At 44.0% G+C, this 20,186-nt stretch overlaps 1 protein-coding gene across 1 annotated transcript; it reads left to right on the forward strand.

Annotated features, from left to right (window-relative positions):
- The first annotated feature begins 8,082 nt into the window (after positions 1 to 8,082).
- Positions 8,083 to 17,714, forward strand: LOC132228259 (serine protease 40-like). The gene is made up of 5 exons (XM_059684370.1): positions 8,083 to 8,317; positions 8,986 to 9,184; positions 11,022 to 11,296; positions 12,787 to 12,947; positions 17,258 to 17,714. Exons 1-5 carry the CDS (start codon positions 8,083 to 8,085, stop codon positions 17,570 to 17,572), a joined length of 1,185 nt encoding a protein of 394 aa, XP_059540353.1. The 3' UTR covers positions 17,573 to 17,714.
- The last annotated feature ends 2,472 nt before the right edge of the window (positions 17,715 to 20,186 follow it).

A 20,186-nucleotide genomic window follows, 5' to 3' on the forward strand; every position in this document is an offset into this window, starting at 1 on the left:
ACCCAGGGAGCAGCCACAGAACGACTCAACACCTAGATATGTCAGTGAGATCAAACATAGGTAGACAAAGAAACCCCCAAAGGAAAAAAAAGGAGGACTTGCCAGAAAAGCAGCTAAGTGATACAGAGGCATGCAACACGACAGAAAAAGAATTCAGAATAAGGGTCCTAGAGTGCATAAACCGGATGGAGGAAAAAATCAACAACTTATGCAAGAAGCAAGAAGAAACAGTTGAAAAAATCAATAACTTATGCAAGAAGTAAGAAGAAACAGATGAAAAAAATCAATAACTTATGTAAGAACCAAGAAGAAATGAAGAGCGATATAGCTGCAATAAAAAACACCATTGATAGTATCAACAGTAGACTAGGAGAAGCGGAGGACCGAATTAGTGAATTAGAAGACAAGGAAGCAGAACACACCCAAACTGTACTGCAATTGGAGAAAAAAGTTAAAAGAAAGGAGGAGAACCTAAGGGAGCTTTGGAACAACATGAAACGAAACAACATACGAATAATAGGGGTGCCAGAACAACAGAAAAATGAACAAGAATTAGAAAACCTATTCAAAAAAATAATATCAGAAAAATTCCTGGGGGTTGGGGGGGAGTCACACAAGCCCAGAGAGTCCCAAACAAGGTGAACCCGAAAAGACCCACACCAAGACAAATCATAATTACCATGGCAAATGTTCAGGACAAAGAGAGAATCTTAAAGGCTGCAAGAGAGAGACAGAAAGTTACATACAAGGGATCTCCCATTAGATTATCAAATAATTTCTCAACAGAAACACATCAGGCCAGAAAAGAATGGATGGAAATTTACAAATTGATGCAAAACAAAGGACTGAATCCAAGAATATTCTATCCAGCAAGGCTATCATTCAAACTTGAAGGGGAAATAAGAAGCTTCACAGACAAAAAAAGGCTAAGGGAGTTTATCACCACCAAGCCAGCAATGCAAGGAATGCTAAAGGGACTGGTGTAAAAAGAAGAACCAAAAAGCCCAGAAAGAAAACAGCCACACAAAAAAAGAAATGGCTACAAACAAGTACCTTTCAATAATAACTTTAAACATAAATGGACTAAATGCTCCAACCAAAAGACATCAAATGGATGAATGGATAAAAAAACATGACCCATACATTTGCTGTCTATAAGAGACCCACCTCATTAGAAGGGACTCACACAGACTGAAAGTGAAGGGATGGAAAAATATCTTTCAGGCAAATGGAAATGAAAAGAAAGCTGGGGTAGCAATACTTATACCAGACAAAATAGACCTCAAAGTGAAGGCCATAACAAGAGATAAGGAAGGCCACTTCATAATACTAAAGGGATCAATACAACAAGAAGATATAACCCTGATAAACATATATGCACCCAATGCAGGAGCACCCAAATACATAAAAAAATGCCTGGAAGATATCAAAGGAGAGATCAACAACAATACAATCATAGTAGGGGACTTTAATACACCACTGACATCACTGGATAAATCCTCTAAGCAAGCAATCAGCAAAGAAACAGCAATCCTAAATGACTCACAAGATCAGATGGACTTATTTGACATCTTCAGAACACTTCACCCCAAAGCCATGGAATATACATTCTACTCAAGGGCTCATGGGACAGATTCAAAAATAGACCACATTTTGGGTCACAAACAAAGTCTCCTCAAATTCAAGAAGACTGAAATCATACCAAGCATCTTCTCAGACCACAATGGCATAATATTAGAAATAAACTACAATAAAAACAGCCCCAAATACTCAAACACTTGGAAGCTGAATAGCATGTTATTAAATATTGATTGGGTTACCAATGAGATCAAAGAAGAAATTAAAAAACATCCTGGAAACTAATGACAATGAAAACACAACAATCCAAAACCTATGGGACGCAATGAAAGCAGTCCTGAGAGGGAAGTTTATAGCTCTACAGGCCTATCTCAAAAGCCAAGAAAAAATAGTAGTAAATCATCTAACTCTACAACTCAAAGAATTAGAAAGAGAGCAAGAAGAAAACCCCAGAGTGAGCAGAAGGAAGGAGATAATAAAGATTAGAGCAGAAATAAATGACATAGAGACAAAAAAAAAAAAAAAACAATACAGAAAATCAATGAAACCAAGAGCTGGTTCTTTGAAAGGATAAACAAGATTGACAAATCTCTAGCCAGGCTCACCAAGAATCAAAGAGAGAGGACACAAATAAATGAAATCAGAAATGATAGAGGCGAAATAACAACAGACCCCACAGAAATACCAAGGATTGTTAAAAAATATTATGGACAGCTCTACTCCAACAAACTAGACAACATGGAGGAAATGGAAAAATTCCTAGAAAAATACAACATTCCAAAACTCAATAAGGAAGAATCTAAAAATCTCAATAGGCCAATAACTATGGAAGAAATTGAAGCAGTCATCAAAAAGCTTCCAGCAAACAAAAGCCCAGGACCAGATGGCTTCACAGGGTAGTTTTACCAAACATTCAAGGAAGAACTAAAACCTATCCTCCTCAGACTACTACAAAAAATTCAAGAGGAAGGAACACTTCCAAGCCTATTGTATGATGCCAGCATCACCCTAATACAAAAACCAGGTAAAGACAACACAATGAAAGAGAATTACAGGCCAATATCCCTCATGAACATAGATGCCAAAATCCTCAACAAAATCTTAGCAAATCGGATCCAGCAGTACATCAGAAAGATCATACACCATGGCCAAGTAGGATTTATCCCAGGGATGCAAGGATGGTACAATATCTGCAAATCAATAAACGTGCTACATCACATAAACAAATTGAAAGAAAAAAACCGATGCAGAAAAAGCATTTGACAAAATCCAACACCTATTTTTGATAAAAACTCTCAGCAAGGTGGGAGTAGAAGGATCATACCTCAACATAATAAAAGCTATATATGACAGGCCCACAGACAACATCATACTCAATGGACAAAAACTAACACCATTTCCCCTAAGAACAGGAACAAGACGGGGATGCCCACTCTCACCACTTCTGTTCAACATAGTACTGGAAGTGTTAGCCATTACAATTAGGCAAGAAGAAGAAATAAAAGGCATCCAAATTGGAAAAGAGGAAGTAAAACTGTCCTTATTTGCAGATGACATGATATTATACATACAAAACCCTAGAGACTCCACCAAAAAGCTACTAGACTTAATACATGAATTTGGCAATGTAGCAGGATACAAAATCAACCCCAAGAAATCTGAGGCATTTCTATACACCAATAGTGAACTTTCAGAAAGAGAGATTATTAAAACAATCCCATTTACCATCGCACCAAAAAAATTAAGCTACCTAGGAATAAACTTAACTAAAGAGGTAAAAGACCTCTACTCAGAAAACTACAGGACATTGAAAAAAGAGATAGAGGAAGACATAAACAGATGGAAAAACATACCATGTTCATGGATTGGTAGAATCAACATCATTAAAATGTCCATACTACCCAAAGCAATCTATAAATTCAACGCACTTCCCATTAAAATACCAATGGCATACTTCACAGATCTAGAACAAACTCTCCAAAAATTCTTCTGGAATAAAAAAAGACCCCGAATAGCTGCAGCAATCCAGAGAAAGAACAAAGTAGGTGGGATCTCAATACCAGATATCAAGCTGTATTACAAAGCCACTGTTCTCAAAACTGCCTGGTACTGGCAAAAGAACAGAGATATAGATCAATGGAATAGAATAGAGAGCCCAGAATTCGGCCTGAACCAATATGCTCAATTAATATTTGACAAAGGAGGCAAGAACATACAATGGAGCCAAGATAGTCTCTTCAATAAATGGTGTTGGGAAAATTGGACAGATATATGCAAGAAAATGGAACTAGACCAGCAACTTACACCATACACAAAAATATACTCAAAATGGATAAAGGACTTAAATGTATGACAGGAAACCATAAAAATTCTAGAAGAATCCAAAGGCAACAAAATCTCAGACATATGCCGAAGCAATTTCTTCACTGATACAGGTCCTAGGGCACTTGAAACTAAGAGAAAATGAACAAATGGGACTACATCAAAATAAAAAGCTTCTGCACAGCAAAAGAAAACATCAACAAAACGACAAGAAAAACCACTGCGTGGGAAAACATATTTGCCAATGTCATATCTGATAAGGGCCTAATCTCCAAAATTTATAGGGAACTCATACAACTTAACAAAAGGAAGATAAACAATCCAATCAAAAAATGGGTAAAGGACCTAGATAGACACCTTTCAAAAGAGGACATTCAGAAAGCCAACAGACATATGAAAACATGCTCAAAGTCACTAATCATCCGAGAGATGCAAATCAAAACAACAATGAGGTACCATCTCACACCTGTCAGACTGGCTATCATCAACAAATCAACAAACGACAAGTGCTGGAGAGGATGTGGAGAAAAAGGAACACTTGTGCACTGCTGGTGGGAATGCAGACTGGTGCAGCCACTATGACAGACAGTATGGAGTTTCCTCAAAAAACTGAAAATGGAACTCCCATTTGACCCTGTGATCCCACTTCTAGGAATATATCCCAAGAAACCAGAAACACCAATCAGAAAGGATATATGCACCCCTATGTTCATAGCATCACAATTCACCATAGCTAAGATCTGGAAACAGCCTAAGTGCCCATCAGTAGATGAATGGATTAGAAAACTATGGTACATCTACACGATGGAATACTATGCTGCTGTAAAAAAGAAGGAACTCTTACCATTTGCAATGGCATGGATGGAACTGGAGAGCATTATGCTAAGTGAAATAAGCCAGTCAATGAAGAAAAAATACCACATGATCTCACTCACTCATGGATAATAGAGACCATTATAAACTTTTGAACAATAATAGATACAGAGGCAGAGCTGCCTCAAACAGATTGTCAAACTGCAGCGGAAGGCCGGGCAGGGTTGGGGGGCAGGAGGGAGGGGGGTAAGAGATCAACTGAAGGACTTGTATGCATGCATATAAGCATAACCAATGGACATAAGACACTGGGGGGTAGAGGTGGCCAGGGGATTGTCAAGGGCGGGGGAAAAAAAGGACACATATGTAATACCCTTTGTAATACTTTAAGCAATAAAAAACAAACAAACAAACAAACAAAAAAAACAAAAGGGCCTTGACACCAGATTTACTATATCTTACAGATTCATTGCAATCAATGTCAAATCCCAATGATGCTTTTTTGCAAAAATAGAAAAACCCATCCTAAAATTGATAGGGCATGTCAAGGAATCCCAAATAGCCAAAACAGTCTTGGAAAAGCAGAACAAAGCTGACAGTCTCACATTTCCTAATTTCAAAACTTACTGCAAAGCTCTAGTAATCAAAACAATGTAACACTAGCAAAAAGGTAGATGAAACAATGGAATAGGTGCTGGGACAACAGGTTATCTACAAACATAAGAATGAAGTAGGACCCTAACATATACAAAAACTAACTCAAAATGGGCCCCAAACCTAAACTATAAAACTCAGAATAAACATAGGGGGAAGGTCCATAATATTGGATATCGCAATGATTTCTTGGATATGGTAAACTTTATGTTATGTGTATTTCACCACAAATTTTTTTTAAATAAAAATTTACATTCTTGGCATCTTCAAATGTTTCACAGATATTTGCAAAGTTTATCTGTGTTTCTTCTCCTACTGAGCCAATAGTCCTAATCTTCTCAAGGTTCCTGCTAAGGAATGCTATAAGAGCCTCCTAATCTCTGGCATACCCCTGCTTTTCTTGAGCCAGGCTGAATCTAAGAATATGGGACTTGTTGAAAATGTGTCTTGTTGAATGAAAAGACACGGAGTTTCCAATTTTGTTTCCATAGTGTCTCTGAAAAACTCAGCTCATTTCGTAATGAATGAGGTAATGTTGAAAGCATACTCTTTAAAAATCAGAAACAAGACAGATGACTGCTAGCTCTGCTTCTATCCAACATTGTTGAGGCCCTCACCCTAACAAAAAAGCAATGCAAAGAAAACCATTATAAAAGAATGACAAATTGTCATTATTCACAGCTGTTATGGTGGTCTTCAATGGCCCCCAAAATAAGAGACACTATTAAAATTTAGGAGAAAATTTTGCAACATTGCTAGATATAAAATCAACATGCAAAACTCAGTTCCTGCATACCAACAATATGTAGAAAATGTAATATATTTAACATAGCAATTAAGGAAAAGCTATCTAGCACCTAGCACTGATGTTGATCTTCAACCTCTGTGTTAGGGGTTGTTTTCGCTTGGATGCAGAAAGGTCAAATATCTACCTTAATGTCATTTCTTGTATCCCTAAATCTGTGCATAATCATATGACTGTAAGTTACCATTAGTAACACAAACAAAGCAGGTCATTCGATTTTATTGCTAATATCTAAATATTTGCTTTATGAATATAGTACACATTTTATATGTAACTTGGAGGGAAAATCTTAGGTTCTTTTTATGTTGAAGTGTTGATTGTAGTATAACTGCATATTATTTTAAAAATAAAATTTTGCAATGATTAATGAAAAAAACAAAACAAAACAACAAAATAAAACAAAAAAAAACCAACCAGTAACTCCTTTTACTTTCCATCTACCACCAGTCCTTTTTAAACAGAAATGTCTGTGACCCATGCCTGTCCCTCCACTGTGTGCTGGGAATGTTGGGTGGGTAGTTTCTTCAGTATCATGGGTCTATAGATGAGGAAGAATTGTGCTTAAAAGCTGTATTTAAATAGTTATTGCCTAGTAAGTTGGTTTGGCTCAGTGAATAGAGTGTCGGCCTGTGGACTGAAGGGTCCCAGATTTGATTCTGGTCAAGGGCACATGCCTGGGTTGCAGGCTCGATACCCAGTTGGGGGCGTGCAGGAGGCAGTCGATCAATGATCCTCTCTCATCATTGATGTTTCTATCTCTTTCTCCCTCTCCCTTCCTCTCTGAAATCAATAAAAAATATGTTTTAAAAAATTTAATAGTTATCACTAGGAAACTCATTCTCACCTGACTTTGAGGAGTTAGATGATGAGATCTTGGACTTTGAGGTGATGAGATAATGATATTTAGATTTAGATGATGATTTTGGTTCACAAACTGGCCCCTCTACATAGAGGGCAAGAAGAGATGGAAGAAATAAGTAGACCACTCCAGATAGATAGGTGGCAGGTTTAATAAACAAGGCAACATATTTGACAACCAGAAGACTCACGTCCACCTGCCAGAATCTATATAGAGAATATACCTAGGCTCAGTCAAATATACCATCCAGATTGTCTCAACAATACCTATCTCTCTCACGGTTGCATCCTTGGAACAGCTCTCACTGTGGGAACAGTTGGCTGAGTGTACAGTCCAAGGACAGGGGAGGGGTAAGGAACCTTCAATTGCTGAAGTCCAGCTCAGTGATCAACTGGAGGTCATGTCCTATTGATGACCTCCACCAACAGATGAGAATTTGTATTTTGTGTTGATACTGTAATAGGTAGAGACTTGGGAACCTTGAGATATAGTGAATAATCTTGCATTTAGGAAGGATACTAGTTATTAGAGGACAGAGGTTGGACCCCGCTTCCCCTTGACCCATAATTTCCTGCTGCTAAGTTGAGGAGACACTTGAATGAAGAGATATCCTCTCCTTGATTATGTGATGCTGTATTGCACTAGTGAGTTTCAGAAAGAGATATTACCCTTCATGGGCCTGACTTAGTCATAGAAGATGGTATAGATGACTACATCAGATCTTGAAAACAAGTTGGCAATATTTGGTGATATTATGTAAGCAACTGACCTCTGATGAACTAGTGCATATTCCCGGGTCTACCTCGTAACTTCCTGATAACTGTCACCAAACCGGGGTCCTGTGGATATAGGGAACCTATGTACCTTCTGCTTCCCCTATTAGCCTGGGGACTCCCAGTGTGGACTGCCTTCTTGGACCTGACACCAGCTTCTGCAGCTTCCGGTGTGGCGCAGGGCCATCTGAGTCCAGATCAGTGCACTCCACTGACCCCCAGGAGGCGGTTTCCCAGCTGCCCCTGCGTGGTGGCCAAGGTGCTGTCCGCTCCCTCTGATGGCGAACGCTGGGGTCGGGGGTGCAGTTCCAGGCTGGTGGGCAGCCTACGCCCTGGCTGTGGCCCTTCTCTGGCTGTGTCCACTACTGCTGCACGCCCAATCTGCGGGGACCACCGCCCGATCAGCGGGGATCACCGCCCAGCCCGCGGGGTCCACCGCCCAATCTGCGTGGACCACCGCCCAGCCTGTGGGAACCACCGCCCAGCCCAGGAGGACCACTCAGGACGGGGCTGGTGAGTGGGCAGCTAGGGCAAGGGAGGCCAGGTCACCCACTTTGTCATGTCCCACCCTCAACAGCAGCCACGGGGGTTGGGCTCTAAGGTCCCTGGGTTTCTGCGGAACATACGGTGGGGCCATGGAGGGAGAGGCAGGGGAGACCAAGGTGCCCCCTCTGCCCTGCAGCTCTTTCCCACTAGATTTCAGTATCCTAGGCCAGGAGTAGAGGTCCTGCACTAGCCTGTCTCTGTCAGCCCCCCACAGCCTCTTCATTTTAAGAATGGGAAGTGCTACTTCAGGAGGGTTATTATCAAGCAAAGTATGTATCATTTGGCCTCAGGCTCCCTAGAATATTGTACTGAGGTGGGAGGTGTGCAAACAGGTCATTATCAGTAGCCCTGAGCAAACAGCATTCCTCTGTAAGTCCTCAGTTTCTGGGACTTCAAACAGTTGTGTATTAGTTAAGTGAAATCGGTCTGGGGAAGGACCTGGGGAAATGCCAATGCCCAGCCTGGACCTCCTTACTGCTATTCTGATCTGTACCTACCTGGCTGCCCCCCCTCCTCCTTTGCCCCCTCCTCCAGACCCACAAGCTGCTTCCTTAACACTGTCATCTCCAGTGAAGCCAGGTGGCCTTTGTCACATAGGCCATGTCACTTCACCCTGGGTTTATGGAGGCAGCAAGGCTGTGTGTGCCTCATGACTGGGACTATCTCCACAGTGTGTGGGAGGCCCGTAGTGACTGGGAAGATCTTTGGTGGCAAGAATGCATCTGACCAGCGGTGGCCATGGCAGGCCAGCCTGCTCTACCATGGCAAGCACATCTGTGGAGCAGCCCTCATCAGTGCCTTCTGGGTGATCTCAGCTGCCCACTGTTTCCAAAAGTGAGTCTTCCCACAGGGGTGCAGCTGCTGGGGGGGTGGGGAGGGAGGGAGCACAAATGGCCAGAAAAGAAGGGGGTAAAGGAGGTTGCAGCTTTTTTCTTCTTCTAGGCTTTGTTCTGGGATAGTTTGCTGCCACCAGGTGTCTCTGGGTGTTGTTGCAGTCCTCTCTACCTGAAATACCATCACTGTTCACCACCTGACTCTAGTCTTCTGACTGTCTTGAGTCATTTTTCCTAGGACAGAGGATAATTGCCTCATCTCTCCTCACAGGGATGTTCTTTTCACCCCCCGTCTTCATATTGTGGTAACATATACGAAGATGGTGTGGTTGTCTCAGCTACATTATTTTTAAGTAGCTAAATGGAAATTGGCTCTAATTATGATTATCAGTAAATACTGGAAAACAGACTTTAGTTCCAAAATAATTGCCTCCAGTTCATTCTTTATTTTTCCTAAACTTTAGGAATCTAAGTCCTGTTTCAACTCAAGGTGGGCTCTGGTTTCTATATGTTGCCCAGCTCTAGATAACCCCATAAGATTCCAATGTGCCTCAGTTTCCTCTTGTGCAAATGGTAGTTGGTGTGTAGTGTCCCTTACCACATCCTGGCACAGGCTTCATGCTGTAAGTCAGAGTGACAGTACCAAGGCTGGGGGTGGGGAGCATCAGTCAGGGCCCATTGTGAACAAGTATTTTGCCCTCTTGTCTGAAGGCTGTCTCCAGCACAACTGCCTGAAACTTCCCTGGGTCCTGACTACTTGCACACTTGGCAGTTCCTCTCTAGAGGTGTGCTAGGACTCTGCACACCTAACTAGAACTCAGCTCTTTCTTTCACCTCTGTAGAACTATGTGCCTAAGAATAGCTGTCGTCACCACTGTCCTCACAGACCAGAGTGAGGAATAAAGAAGATGGTCTCAGTCTCGGGAGATGGGTGCAGTTAGGAGAGTGGGCTGCTCCTCAGGTGTATCCTGGGCTTATTCTGTGCCCAGAAGGAGTGATAAAGTCATCATGCTCCATGTCAGGAAGACAAGGCTGCTGGTGTCAGCTGGCTTTGAGACCCCACTTCTATTCATTTATTCAGCAAACATGGGTGCCAGGCACCATGTGAAGCCCACTGTGGGTGATGTAGAGATGCAAGGCTCCACTTGAAACTTCTCATCCTATAAGAAAAGTAAGACACAGTCCAACTACTGTGATCCAGGGTAGAGAGTCCATAATGTGTGAGAGGGTAGATGCTGAGCAAGTGTCAAGAGAGGTGCTGTAGATCTCATCAGATGTTGGGCCTTATGGAAGAAGGATTCAGGCATGGGGAGTCTGGGTAGGGGACAACACAAGCAGGACACCACACACTCCTCTATTGGCTCCACAAAGACTTGTTGAGTGCCTGTCACCAGGTGGGGACCAGCCTTTAGAGAAATTGGTGTGTGTGGACTGGGAAGGAAGAGGATGAATCATTCTAGGATGGGAAATGGGGTCTTTGAGACTCACTCCTGGGTATGGGACCTTACAAGGGTTCTGGTCAAAGTTGGGAATGAGCCAAGTCTCCTCTCCTCAAAAATGAAGGGGTATAACTTCATGTTTCCAGCACTAAGATTCTCTGCTCCTTTGATTCTGGGGCATGCTGGGAAAGCCATCAGTAACTTTCAAAGGATAAATGTCCTGAGGCTGTGGACAGCAATCAAACCACCTCAAGAGAATGTTAGGAAGGGAGGAGAAAGAGACCACTAGAATAATGGTGGGCTCTAATTACTAACCAGGGGGTGGGGAAAGCAGTCAGAGTAAGGGTGCTGGTCCAGCACCCAGAGGAGATGGGTGATAATGGAGCCTCTCCACAATAGGTCCCATGAGCCATCAGACTACAAGATCCTGCTAGGGTACCATAAGCTACAGCATCCCACCGAGCACAGCCTGCAGATGACAGTATACCGAGTCATCATCCACGATGATTTTAATAAGCGCTACATCATGGGGAGTGACATCGCATTATTGCAACTACATAGGTCTGTGAATTTTACTTCCCATATCCTCCCTGCCTGCCTCCCAGAGCCTAATGCAACGTTGCCCCCTCATACCTCTTGCTGGATAACTGGCTGGGGAATGATCACTGAAGAAGGTGAGTAGGATAGGGGAGATGAGGAGAGTGAGGCTGAGGAAGAGGGGGGTGCAGTGGCCACCATGGGGCCCTGACAGCCTGTCCTAAAACTTCAAGTTTTCTTTAGTTCATTGTTCAAATAAATCTGAGTGTCTCTAACTTTTGGAAGCAGGAACTTGAGCCATTCAGGATTCCACCCTGATTCCCAGGTCCTCCTTGGGTCAGGCTCCTTCAGAGCTTGCTTTGTCAAACACCTCTTGAAATCCTACTGCCACAGAAGGTACTTGGGCAGCAGTCAGGAAATGAAGCAGGCCTGCTCTCTGGTATGGGTGGTGGAATTGAACATTTATAGCTTTTACCTCTGTGAACTTCACTTCTCTTTATTCTAACTGAAGTAAAAGTTGCCCATTCTGCCTGCTTGCTGGGCTTGTATATTTTTAGATGGAGAAAAGAGAAATGTTGGGGAAATATTTTTGCACAGGGATGAATGCTTTTGTTTTAAACATAACATTGAGTGAAAAAATAGGATGTAAATTTGGCAGAACATCTCAGTGAAGGCGTTGGGGACAGGACTTTCTTTGCTGTGCAGGCCAGTGCCAGTATCCCTGCTCCTGTCTACTTCCAACATTTCCAAAGACACCCTCCTGGGATGGACTCATTAAGAACCACTGGCATACCAAACAAGATTCTCCAAGCTGGTCAGAGTATGGGAGTTGGGGAATGAAGTGAAGTGAGCTGCCACCAGGACAGGGAGCAGCTGCCATCAAAGAGGGACTCAATTGTCTTTCTCCCTCCACTCCATCCACCCCCAGACTGCAGTTGCTGGTCTGGGCTGCCCCTGAGAACATGTGAGGGCCGTACACAAGTCATACTCCATAGGAGTGCTTGGTCACTGTAACACTGTGCTGCCTCATGAGAACACCAGGTCAGATCTGTGAGCAGTGTCTGGAAATAGAATCTACAGGAAAGGTGTCCACAAACCAGATGCTCCTTGAGGCAAGGCCATGTTTTATTTGTCATACCACCTAACCCCATCTAGCATCTGCTAGGTATATCACTGCTACTCCTTGACCAAGCCAGGACTCATAGCTTCCACCCTCTGTGCCTCTACTTCTGGCCCCACATAGCAGCCAGATTAATTGTTCTTAAAATCTAAGTAGACCCTTCAGTGGTTTCCCAGTACAGTTAGAATGAAATCCAAACTTCACAACCTGGTGAGGAGGCCTTGCTTGCCCTGGATCCTGCTATGACTGCCTAATTTTTTTCACCCCCATAACAACCACACTGACCTCCATCCTGGTCCTTCCAACTGTATGCTGCTCACTTTTGCTCTCTTGTCTGCCTTGAACATTTCCATGCCCCCGCCCCCACTCTTTACACATCCTCTGAGAGGCTTCCTCAACCTTCTTAGCCAGAATGGTGACCTCTTCTTCAGCAGACAGGTTAGAGAGGCAGCTGGCTTCTCCCCCAGGCTCCACCTCATATCTGACCAAACTATCACTCCCCTGCAGAGTTCCTGCCTCCACCTTCACAACTGCAGGAGGGGGAGGTTGGCATCATGGACAACGAGGTCTGTAAAATTTATTTCCAATCGCCAGACACCGGTAAATACTCTCTACACGAGGATATGGTGTGTGCCGGGGACCTCATTACCGGAAAGTCCATCTGCCGAGTAAGTAAGACCAGCTCCATATCTTCAGTCGGGGCTATCTCTCCTCTCCTGTGGCATCTGTTCTCTCTCTCTCTCTCTCTCTCTCTCTCTCTCTCTCTCTCTCTCCTCAGCCTCTTGTTTTTTTCTTTTTTACCCACCCCAGTTAGAAGTGTCAGAGCCAAAGGACAGAAGCCACTATAGAGTCCACTCCAGGGGTGGGCAAACTTTTTGACTCGAGGGCCACAATGGGTTCTTAAACTGGACTGGAGGGCCGGAACAAAAGCATGGATGGAGTGTTTGTGTGAACTAATATAAATTCAAAGTAAACATCATTACATAAAAGGGTACGGTCTTTTTTTTTTTTTTTTTTAGTTTTTTTCATTTCAAACGGGCCGGATCTGGCCCACGGGCCGTAGCTTGCCCACGGCTGGTCCACCCCATCTGTTTTCTTCATTTTTTAAAAGAGCTTTGTTGAAGTACAGCATTCATAGGAAAGGGCACCATTTATAAGTGTGCCATCTGATGCATTTTAGAAACTGATACACTCCTGGAACCAGCACCCAAAGGGTCCTCCTTATACCCCTATCTTGTCAATTAACTCCCCCCAGCTAACCCTGGCCTGGCTTCTTTAAGCACCATAAAATAGTGTCAGAGCTTCTATACATGGAATCATACAGGACACATTCTCATTGGGTCTCTTTCAGTCAGTGTTATGTTTGTAAGATTTATTCATCTGGTGTGTGGTTTATATTATCTTGTTGCTGAATAGTGTTCCACTGTGTGAATATAGTATCACTTTATTTATCCATTCTAGTGTTGGTGGCATTTAGGTAGTTTCCACATGAGACCATTACAAATAGCACTCTGTGAACATCCTAGTGCATGTATATTGGTGCACATGGGTTCACACTTTGGTTGGGTATAACCTGGGAGCAGAATTACTGAGCCATATAATAGGTACATGTTCTTCTCATAAATGCTGTAGGGCAGATTTCCAACCTGTGTGTACCAATTAGACTCCTACAGCAGGTAAAAGTTCAGGTTGCTCTACATTGCCACCAGTACTTTATGTGGTCCACAATTTTCATTTTAAACATTGCACATGATTTTTAATTTGCATTTCTCTGGTGAATGATGAAGATAAGCATTTTTTATATGTGTATTGCCTTTTTGTACAGTATATATTCAAGTTTTTTGCCATTAGTTCTATGGGATCTTCTGTCTTTCCTATTGAATTGGCTATTATGGATTTATGTATTATGAATGTCTTCTCTCATTCTGTGCAATATTTCCATTTTATGGGGGAGAAACTGAGGCTCAGAGAGGGAAGTAGATAGTCCAATGCAAGGTAGTGAGACCACAGTCAAACTTGGAGAAACCATGCCCTCCTTTGGAACTGTGGCCACTACAGGCTTCCTCCTACAGTCTTCTCTCCCTCTCTTGCACCTTCTTTCCAGCTCTTTCTCTCTCTCCTTGGCCATCTCCAAACAGCTCAGATATATACTACCATGATTCCCACCTTAAAACACCTTATGTGCATCTTCTCTCCTCCCCCAACCCCCTGCCCACTATCCTGATTCTCAGACCACTGTCCCAGCAGGGCTCACCACAGGGCTGTTGGCACTTGCCCTCTCTTGCTTCCACATTTCTCCTTCTCACCTCAGCCCATCCCATGAAGCTTTTGTGCCCCTCTCTCTCTTTCATAGCGCTGCTATCCAACATCAGACCTCCTTCCCCTGTGGTGCTCAGCAGCATACCTTAGTGCTTCCCTCCGACTCCAAGGGTGGCTCTTCCTGTGTCTCATGCTCTTCTCCTCTTTCTGACCTCCACACACCAAGGAGCCACCACTCAGCACTCATTCTGGCTTCTTGGATTGCTCCATTTTTTTTTTTAGATGGAGATAAGGGTTAGATATTGCCAGTCCTGGGCCTAACCATTTCTTGTCTGTCTCCATAAACCTTTCTGCTACAGTAGTTCCTTGAATGGTCTCCCTCTGCTGATTCATGCCCTGCTACTGGCTGTGCTCACCCAGTCTCAGAACCATCCTACCATTCTTTTAGAATCTGTATCAGGTCACATCACTTCCCTGCTAAGTGTCATTTAGTGTTCTCTACACACACACACACACACACACACACACACACACACACACACACACACCGCTCATGAGGGCTAGCCCTTCCACTGCTCAACCTCCCCCACACCAAGCACAGTGGCTACCTCTGCCTGCACCTCGCAGAGCCAGGCCTTGCTCATTCCTCCAGTCTTAGTTCAGAGAAGCTCTCGGATGGCCCAGTTAGAGCAGCCCTTTTCTATCCACTGGATGCTTTTGTTCCACATCTTGCATCTGAATATATGTGATATATTGTCTGTGTCTGTGTTGTATGCCACCTCTCTATGTCCTGCATATACAGGGTTCTCAGTCATGTTTATTCAACAGAAGGCTGGAGGGGTACTGTGTTTCTTTGGTTCCCACTTTTTGGCCTATAAGATAAAAGCATTATGCCTACCTGCCTTGAAGTCTTGCACTTGAGCCCCCAGAATTATTCTAGAAGGCCAGTGGTTCTCAACCTTCTGGCCCTTTAAATATAGTTCCTCATGTTGTGACCCAACCATAAAATTATTTTCGTTGCTACTTCATAACTGTAATGTTGCTACTGTTATGAATCGTTATGTAAATATCTGATATGCAGGATGGTCTTAGGCAACCCCTGTGAAAGGGTCGTTCGACTGCCAAAGGGGTCACGACCCACAGGTTGAGAACCGCTGTCTTAGGCTGTCCTGCAATTCCAACCACCCTCCCGCCTGGGCACGGGCATCCCCTCTTTTCCTCTGAGCATATCTAACAGATTAGCATTTTCTAAAGAAGCTCAACTAAGAAATTGAGAAAAAACTAAAGACCTTAATAAGGCAAAATCAAAGGCACAGGTGGGTTCAGTACCTGGCTGAGGATTTAGCCAGAGGTCTGCAGGCCAAGCCCCCAGGCCTGCCATAAGCTGCCCCTTGGAACCTCAGATGATACCTTCTCCCACATAGAGCCAGGAGGGCAAGAGGGCTGCCAGAGGTCTCCATGAGCATTCATATATATATATATATATATATATATATATATATATATATATATATAATATTTTTTATTGATATCAGAGAGGAAGGGAGAAGGAGAGAGAGATAGAAACATCAATGATGAGAGAGAATCATTGATTGGCTGCCTCCTACACACCTCACACTGGGGATCGAGCCCGCAATGCAGGCATGTGCCCTGACCAGGAATTGAATCTTGACCTCCTGGTTCAGGTTGTTGCTCAACCATTGAGCCACACCAGCTGGGCTCCATGTGCATTCTTATAGGTCTACTATAGGCCTGGTGCACAAAATTTGTGCACTGGATGGGGGGTCCCTTCAGCCTAGCCTACACCCTCCCCAATTTGGGACCCTTCGGGGGATGTCTGACTGCTGGTTTAGACCCTATCCCTGGATCATCCCTCGGACAGCTCTCTCACAATCCTGGACTGCTGGCTCCTAATTGCTCACCTGCTTGCCTGCCTGGTCACCCCTAACTGCCCCCCGTTGCTGGCCTGGTCACCCCCAACTGCCCCCTCCCTGCTGGCCTGGTCACTCCTAACTGCCCCCCCACTGACCTGGTCTCCCCCAATTGCCCCCCCTCTGCCATCCTGGTCACCTCTTACTGCCCTGCCTGCTAGCCTAGTTGATCCCAACTGTCCCCCTCTGCTGGCCTGGTTGCCCCTAACTGCCCTCCTCTGTTGGCCTGGTTGCCTCTCACAGCCCCCCCCCCACTGGCCTGGTCGCCCCACACAGTCTGCTTGTTCAGTTGTTTGGTCATCCCTCACTAACCCCCCTGCGGTCCTGGTCGCCCCATGCAGCCTGCTTGTTCAGTCATTTGGTCGTCCCTCACTAGCGCCCCTGTGGGCCTGGTTGCCCCATGCAGCCTGCTTGTTCAGTCATTTGGTCGTCCTTCACTAAGCCCTGTGCTGGCCTGGTCATAGGCAGCCATCTTGTGAGGGAGTGAGGGTCAATTTGCATATTGCCTCTTTATTATATAGGATGACTGCCAGTGTGGAGGGATGCTCAGGGTCTCTTCCGAAACTTTGTGAAATAAGCTCCAGGCCCCACCCTAGATTTTTTTTTTTACCCAGGAGGTCTGTAGTGGGACCCTGTGTTTGGACTTTTCAAATTGCCCAAGTGATTCTGATTAGAACAACTTAAGTATAACCCCATCTTGATACAGGCCTCCTAAACTCCACTCTAGTGGAGGACAAGGGTTAGTCTCTTTACACTGCCTAAAGAAAGTATGCCCTCTTTTTCCTCAGGGAGATTCTGGAGGTCCCCTTGTCTGCAAGCTGAACAATACCTGGTTTCTGATGGGGCTATCCAGCTGGAGCTTGGCTTGCCACCAGCCCATAAGCCCCAGCGTCTTCACCAGACTCACCTACTTCTCCAGCTGGATCAGTGAGAAGCAGGAAGCCTCACCAAATCCTGATCCTTCTTCTGCTCCTCCTCAGAGCAAACCTCCTGCTTTGGATGACTTTAATTCCCTGGGCACTGTTCACAAGCCCAGGAGCTGCACAACCCTTGTGTTTTCACAGACCTTTCCTCTGCTGCTGATTTCCCTCAGGGCTCTGTGACAGACCACATGGTGCCCCTCTCAAGTTCTCACCCTCAAGCATGCCTGCTTTAGTGCCGATGGGCCCTGCATTCTCCTAAATCTGTCTATCTCTGAGCTCTCCTGTCCACCCGAGGCCTGCTCTAGGACTGACAAAATAAAAATAATTTAACAACTTCCTGCTCCTGTTTCTGATCTATCAGAGCTACACACCAACCCCACCCCATTGGGCTCCAAGCTCCTCAATACAGGAAGGTCTCCCTTCTCCCTGGACTGAGGTGGAGAAATACGTACTAAGACAATGAGTGGCTGGCTGGCTGGCCATCTGGAGATGAGTCATTCTCCTCAGGAAGACTTCCAGAAGAGCTGACAGACTCAGAGGCCAGGGCCTCACCCTGTGAAGGAAATGGCATGCCCTAGGACCTATAGGGCACTGATGGCCAATATAATGGGAACAAAGTCCTCCTAGAGATGGACTCTGAGTTGAGGATGAAGAAGAATCTTCCAGGCCCAAAAGTCACAGAGGGTCTATTTGAAGTAGATTGTTCAGGGTCCCAGCCAGCAGTTTTCAGAGCTTTGCTCTAGGAACCAGCTCTTAGCCAATCCCTCCATACCAATAGCCTTGTCCTCCACAAGTCTCCAGGGACCAGGCCCACCATCTCCTGTGGATTTGCCATAGCCTGCAGTGGTTGAGGGTTAGCTAACCCAGTACTTGCTGATCCAGCACTGAATCCATAAGCCATGTCCTAAGCTGCCCCCTGCAAACATGTCTGGGTCATAGACTCTTTTTTTTTTTTTTTTTGAGTTTTCAACAGTTACAAATCTGAAGCCTCTGTTTGTTTACTAGTATTTCCTTTGTCTCTATAAAACAAAACCAACAATGTTTTTTTATTATTCTTGTGTTTATCAAAATGACACATGTTCACAAACAAGCTTATTTTTTATCTTTAAAAATTTTTATAAACATAAAGAAATAGAGAAAAATCAAGAATAACATAATAAATACCTGTGGTCTCACCTTCCAGAATTACAAATCCTAACATATAGTCATTTTTGCTTCAGTTTTAAAGTAAAATTAAAGTTTCCTTTTGCTGATTCCATGCTTCTCCTTCCCTTCCCAGAGTCAACCAATGCAGATTTCCCATGTCTCCTTCAGACCTAGCCATTCTCAGCCCTGGCTGCACATCAGGATCACCTGGCAATATCTGAAAAACCCCTGGTGCCTGGGTCTCATACCAGACAAACTGGGCCATAGACTCTTAATTAGTTAGCAGAACTCTCACAAGGGCCTCACAAACACAGCTCCCCACCCTTGACAATGTGGGAGCAACCCCCAGTTGTTGCAATGTCCAAAGTGCCATCAGGTATTCTGTGCAAATTCTTTCCAATCTTGTTGTCACCCAAATAGTCCAGACCCTCACCAGTAGGTGAGAACAGGTGAAGTCACATGCACACAGTCACCATCACCAGAATCTTGCTGGCTCTCAGCCCTATACCAGGGGTGGGCAACCCCTGGCACGTGTGCCAAACATGGCACGCCAGTAACTTTTGCTGGCATGCAAAACCCTCTCTTATAATCTTCCATTTACAATTTTTTTCTTAATATCAACTTTTTTATTTTTGAGATAAATTCAATGTAGGTGCATCTTAGATAAATAAATAATTTTACATAACAAGTTATCTTAAAGACCACAGACATGAATTGACGAGAGAGAGGAAGAGCAATTTCTATGCATCTGCCTTAACTCTCCCTGCCTTCCTAGATCTGATCAGTGTTTTGGTTTCAGCCTTAGACACAACGGGTTTTCGTTGACAAGACAACCGCCTCACCTACTTATTCAAAATTTCACTCTATAAAAATGAAACCTTCTCTCTCACTTTGCCCACCAGTACTAACGAAAGGGGAATACATTTCTATGTTTCTCTCGGCAGCAAAAGTCCCACTGTTAATATCAAACAGAGTCATAAAGTTTTCTGTCGGACTATCAGTGTACATGTATACATTAAAAAATAAATGTATTTTTCATCATCATATACTGTGTTTTTGTCGCTTGAATGAATTTTATTATTTCTTCAAGGTTCTTCACATACATACACCTTCAGAGATAACAAGTAGGCATAACATGTTCTCAAAAAATTAGGGTTGGCATGCAGAAGAATTTTGAGTCAGAGATTTTGCTGGTTTTTGCACCCACTCACAAAAAGGTTGCCCACCCCTTCCCTATATCCCACATGCAGAGATTTTATTTCCAGCTCAGCAGTGTCTGGACGTGGGAAGAAAAGCATTCCTTCTCTCATGGTAACCTCAGTTATGGGGCTGGTCAACATTTGGTCAGTTCATATTTGGAGCATTGGCCACCCGCTCTCCCTAGAATGGCCACTTTCCTTTCAACCCATGGTAGCCCTTATGCTGGATCCTTCTCATAGTGACCTCTGCCTGTTCATCAACAGCCATGCTTCTTTGTGGAGCATGGAGTGATGTGAGTGCTTGCCCCTTGATGGAGTTACTTGAGCACCCCTAACTCAGTGAAAGAGAATACATCTCCCGTCCACTCTGCAGATCTGCCAAATCACAGCTCTACTTCCCTGATGCCTGGAACAAACCTCAATGCTCAGTACTTTTATCTAGGTTTGGT

Source organism: Myotis daubentonii, chromosome 2 (genome assembly GCF_963259705.1).
Source record: "Myotis daubentonii chromosome 2, mMyoDau2.1, whole genome shotgun sequence".
Lineage (NCBI taxonomy): Eukaryota > Metazoa > Chordata > Mammalia > Chiroptera > Vespertilionidae > Myotis > Myotis daubentonii.

What these genes read in the sequence shown, in the direction of transcription:
- LOC132228259 (XM_059684370.1), top strand. Translation starts at nt 8,083, where the DNA reads ATGGCGAACGCTGGGGTCGGGGGTGCAGTTCCAGGCTGGTGGGCAGCC. An exon ending in GGGAATGATCACTGAAGAAG is followed by an intron (nt 11,297 to 12,786) that starts GTGAGTAGGATA and finishes ACTCCCCTGCAG; the next exon opens with AGTTCCTGCCTCCACCTTCA. An exon ending in CCGGAAAGTCCATCTGCCGA is followed by an intron (nt 12,948 to 17,257) that starts GTAAGTAAGACC and finishes CTTTTTCCTCAG; the next exon opens with GGAGATTCTGGAGGTCCCCT.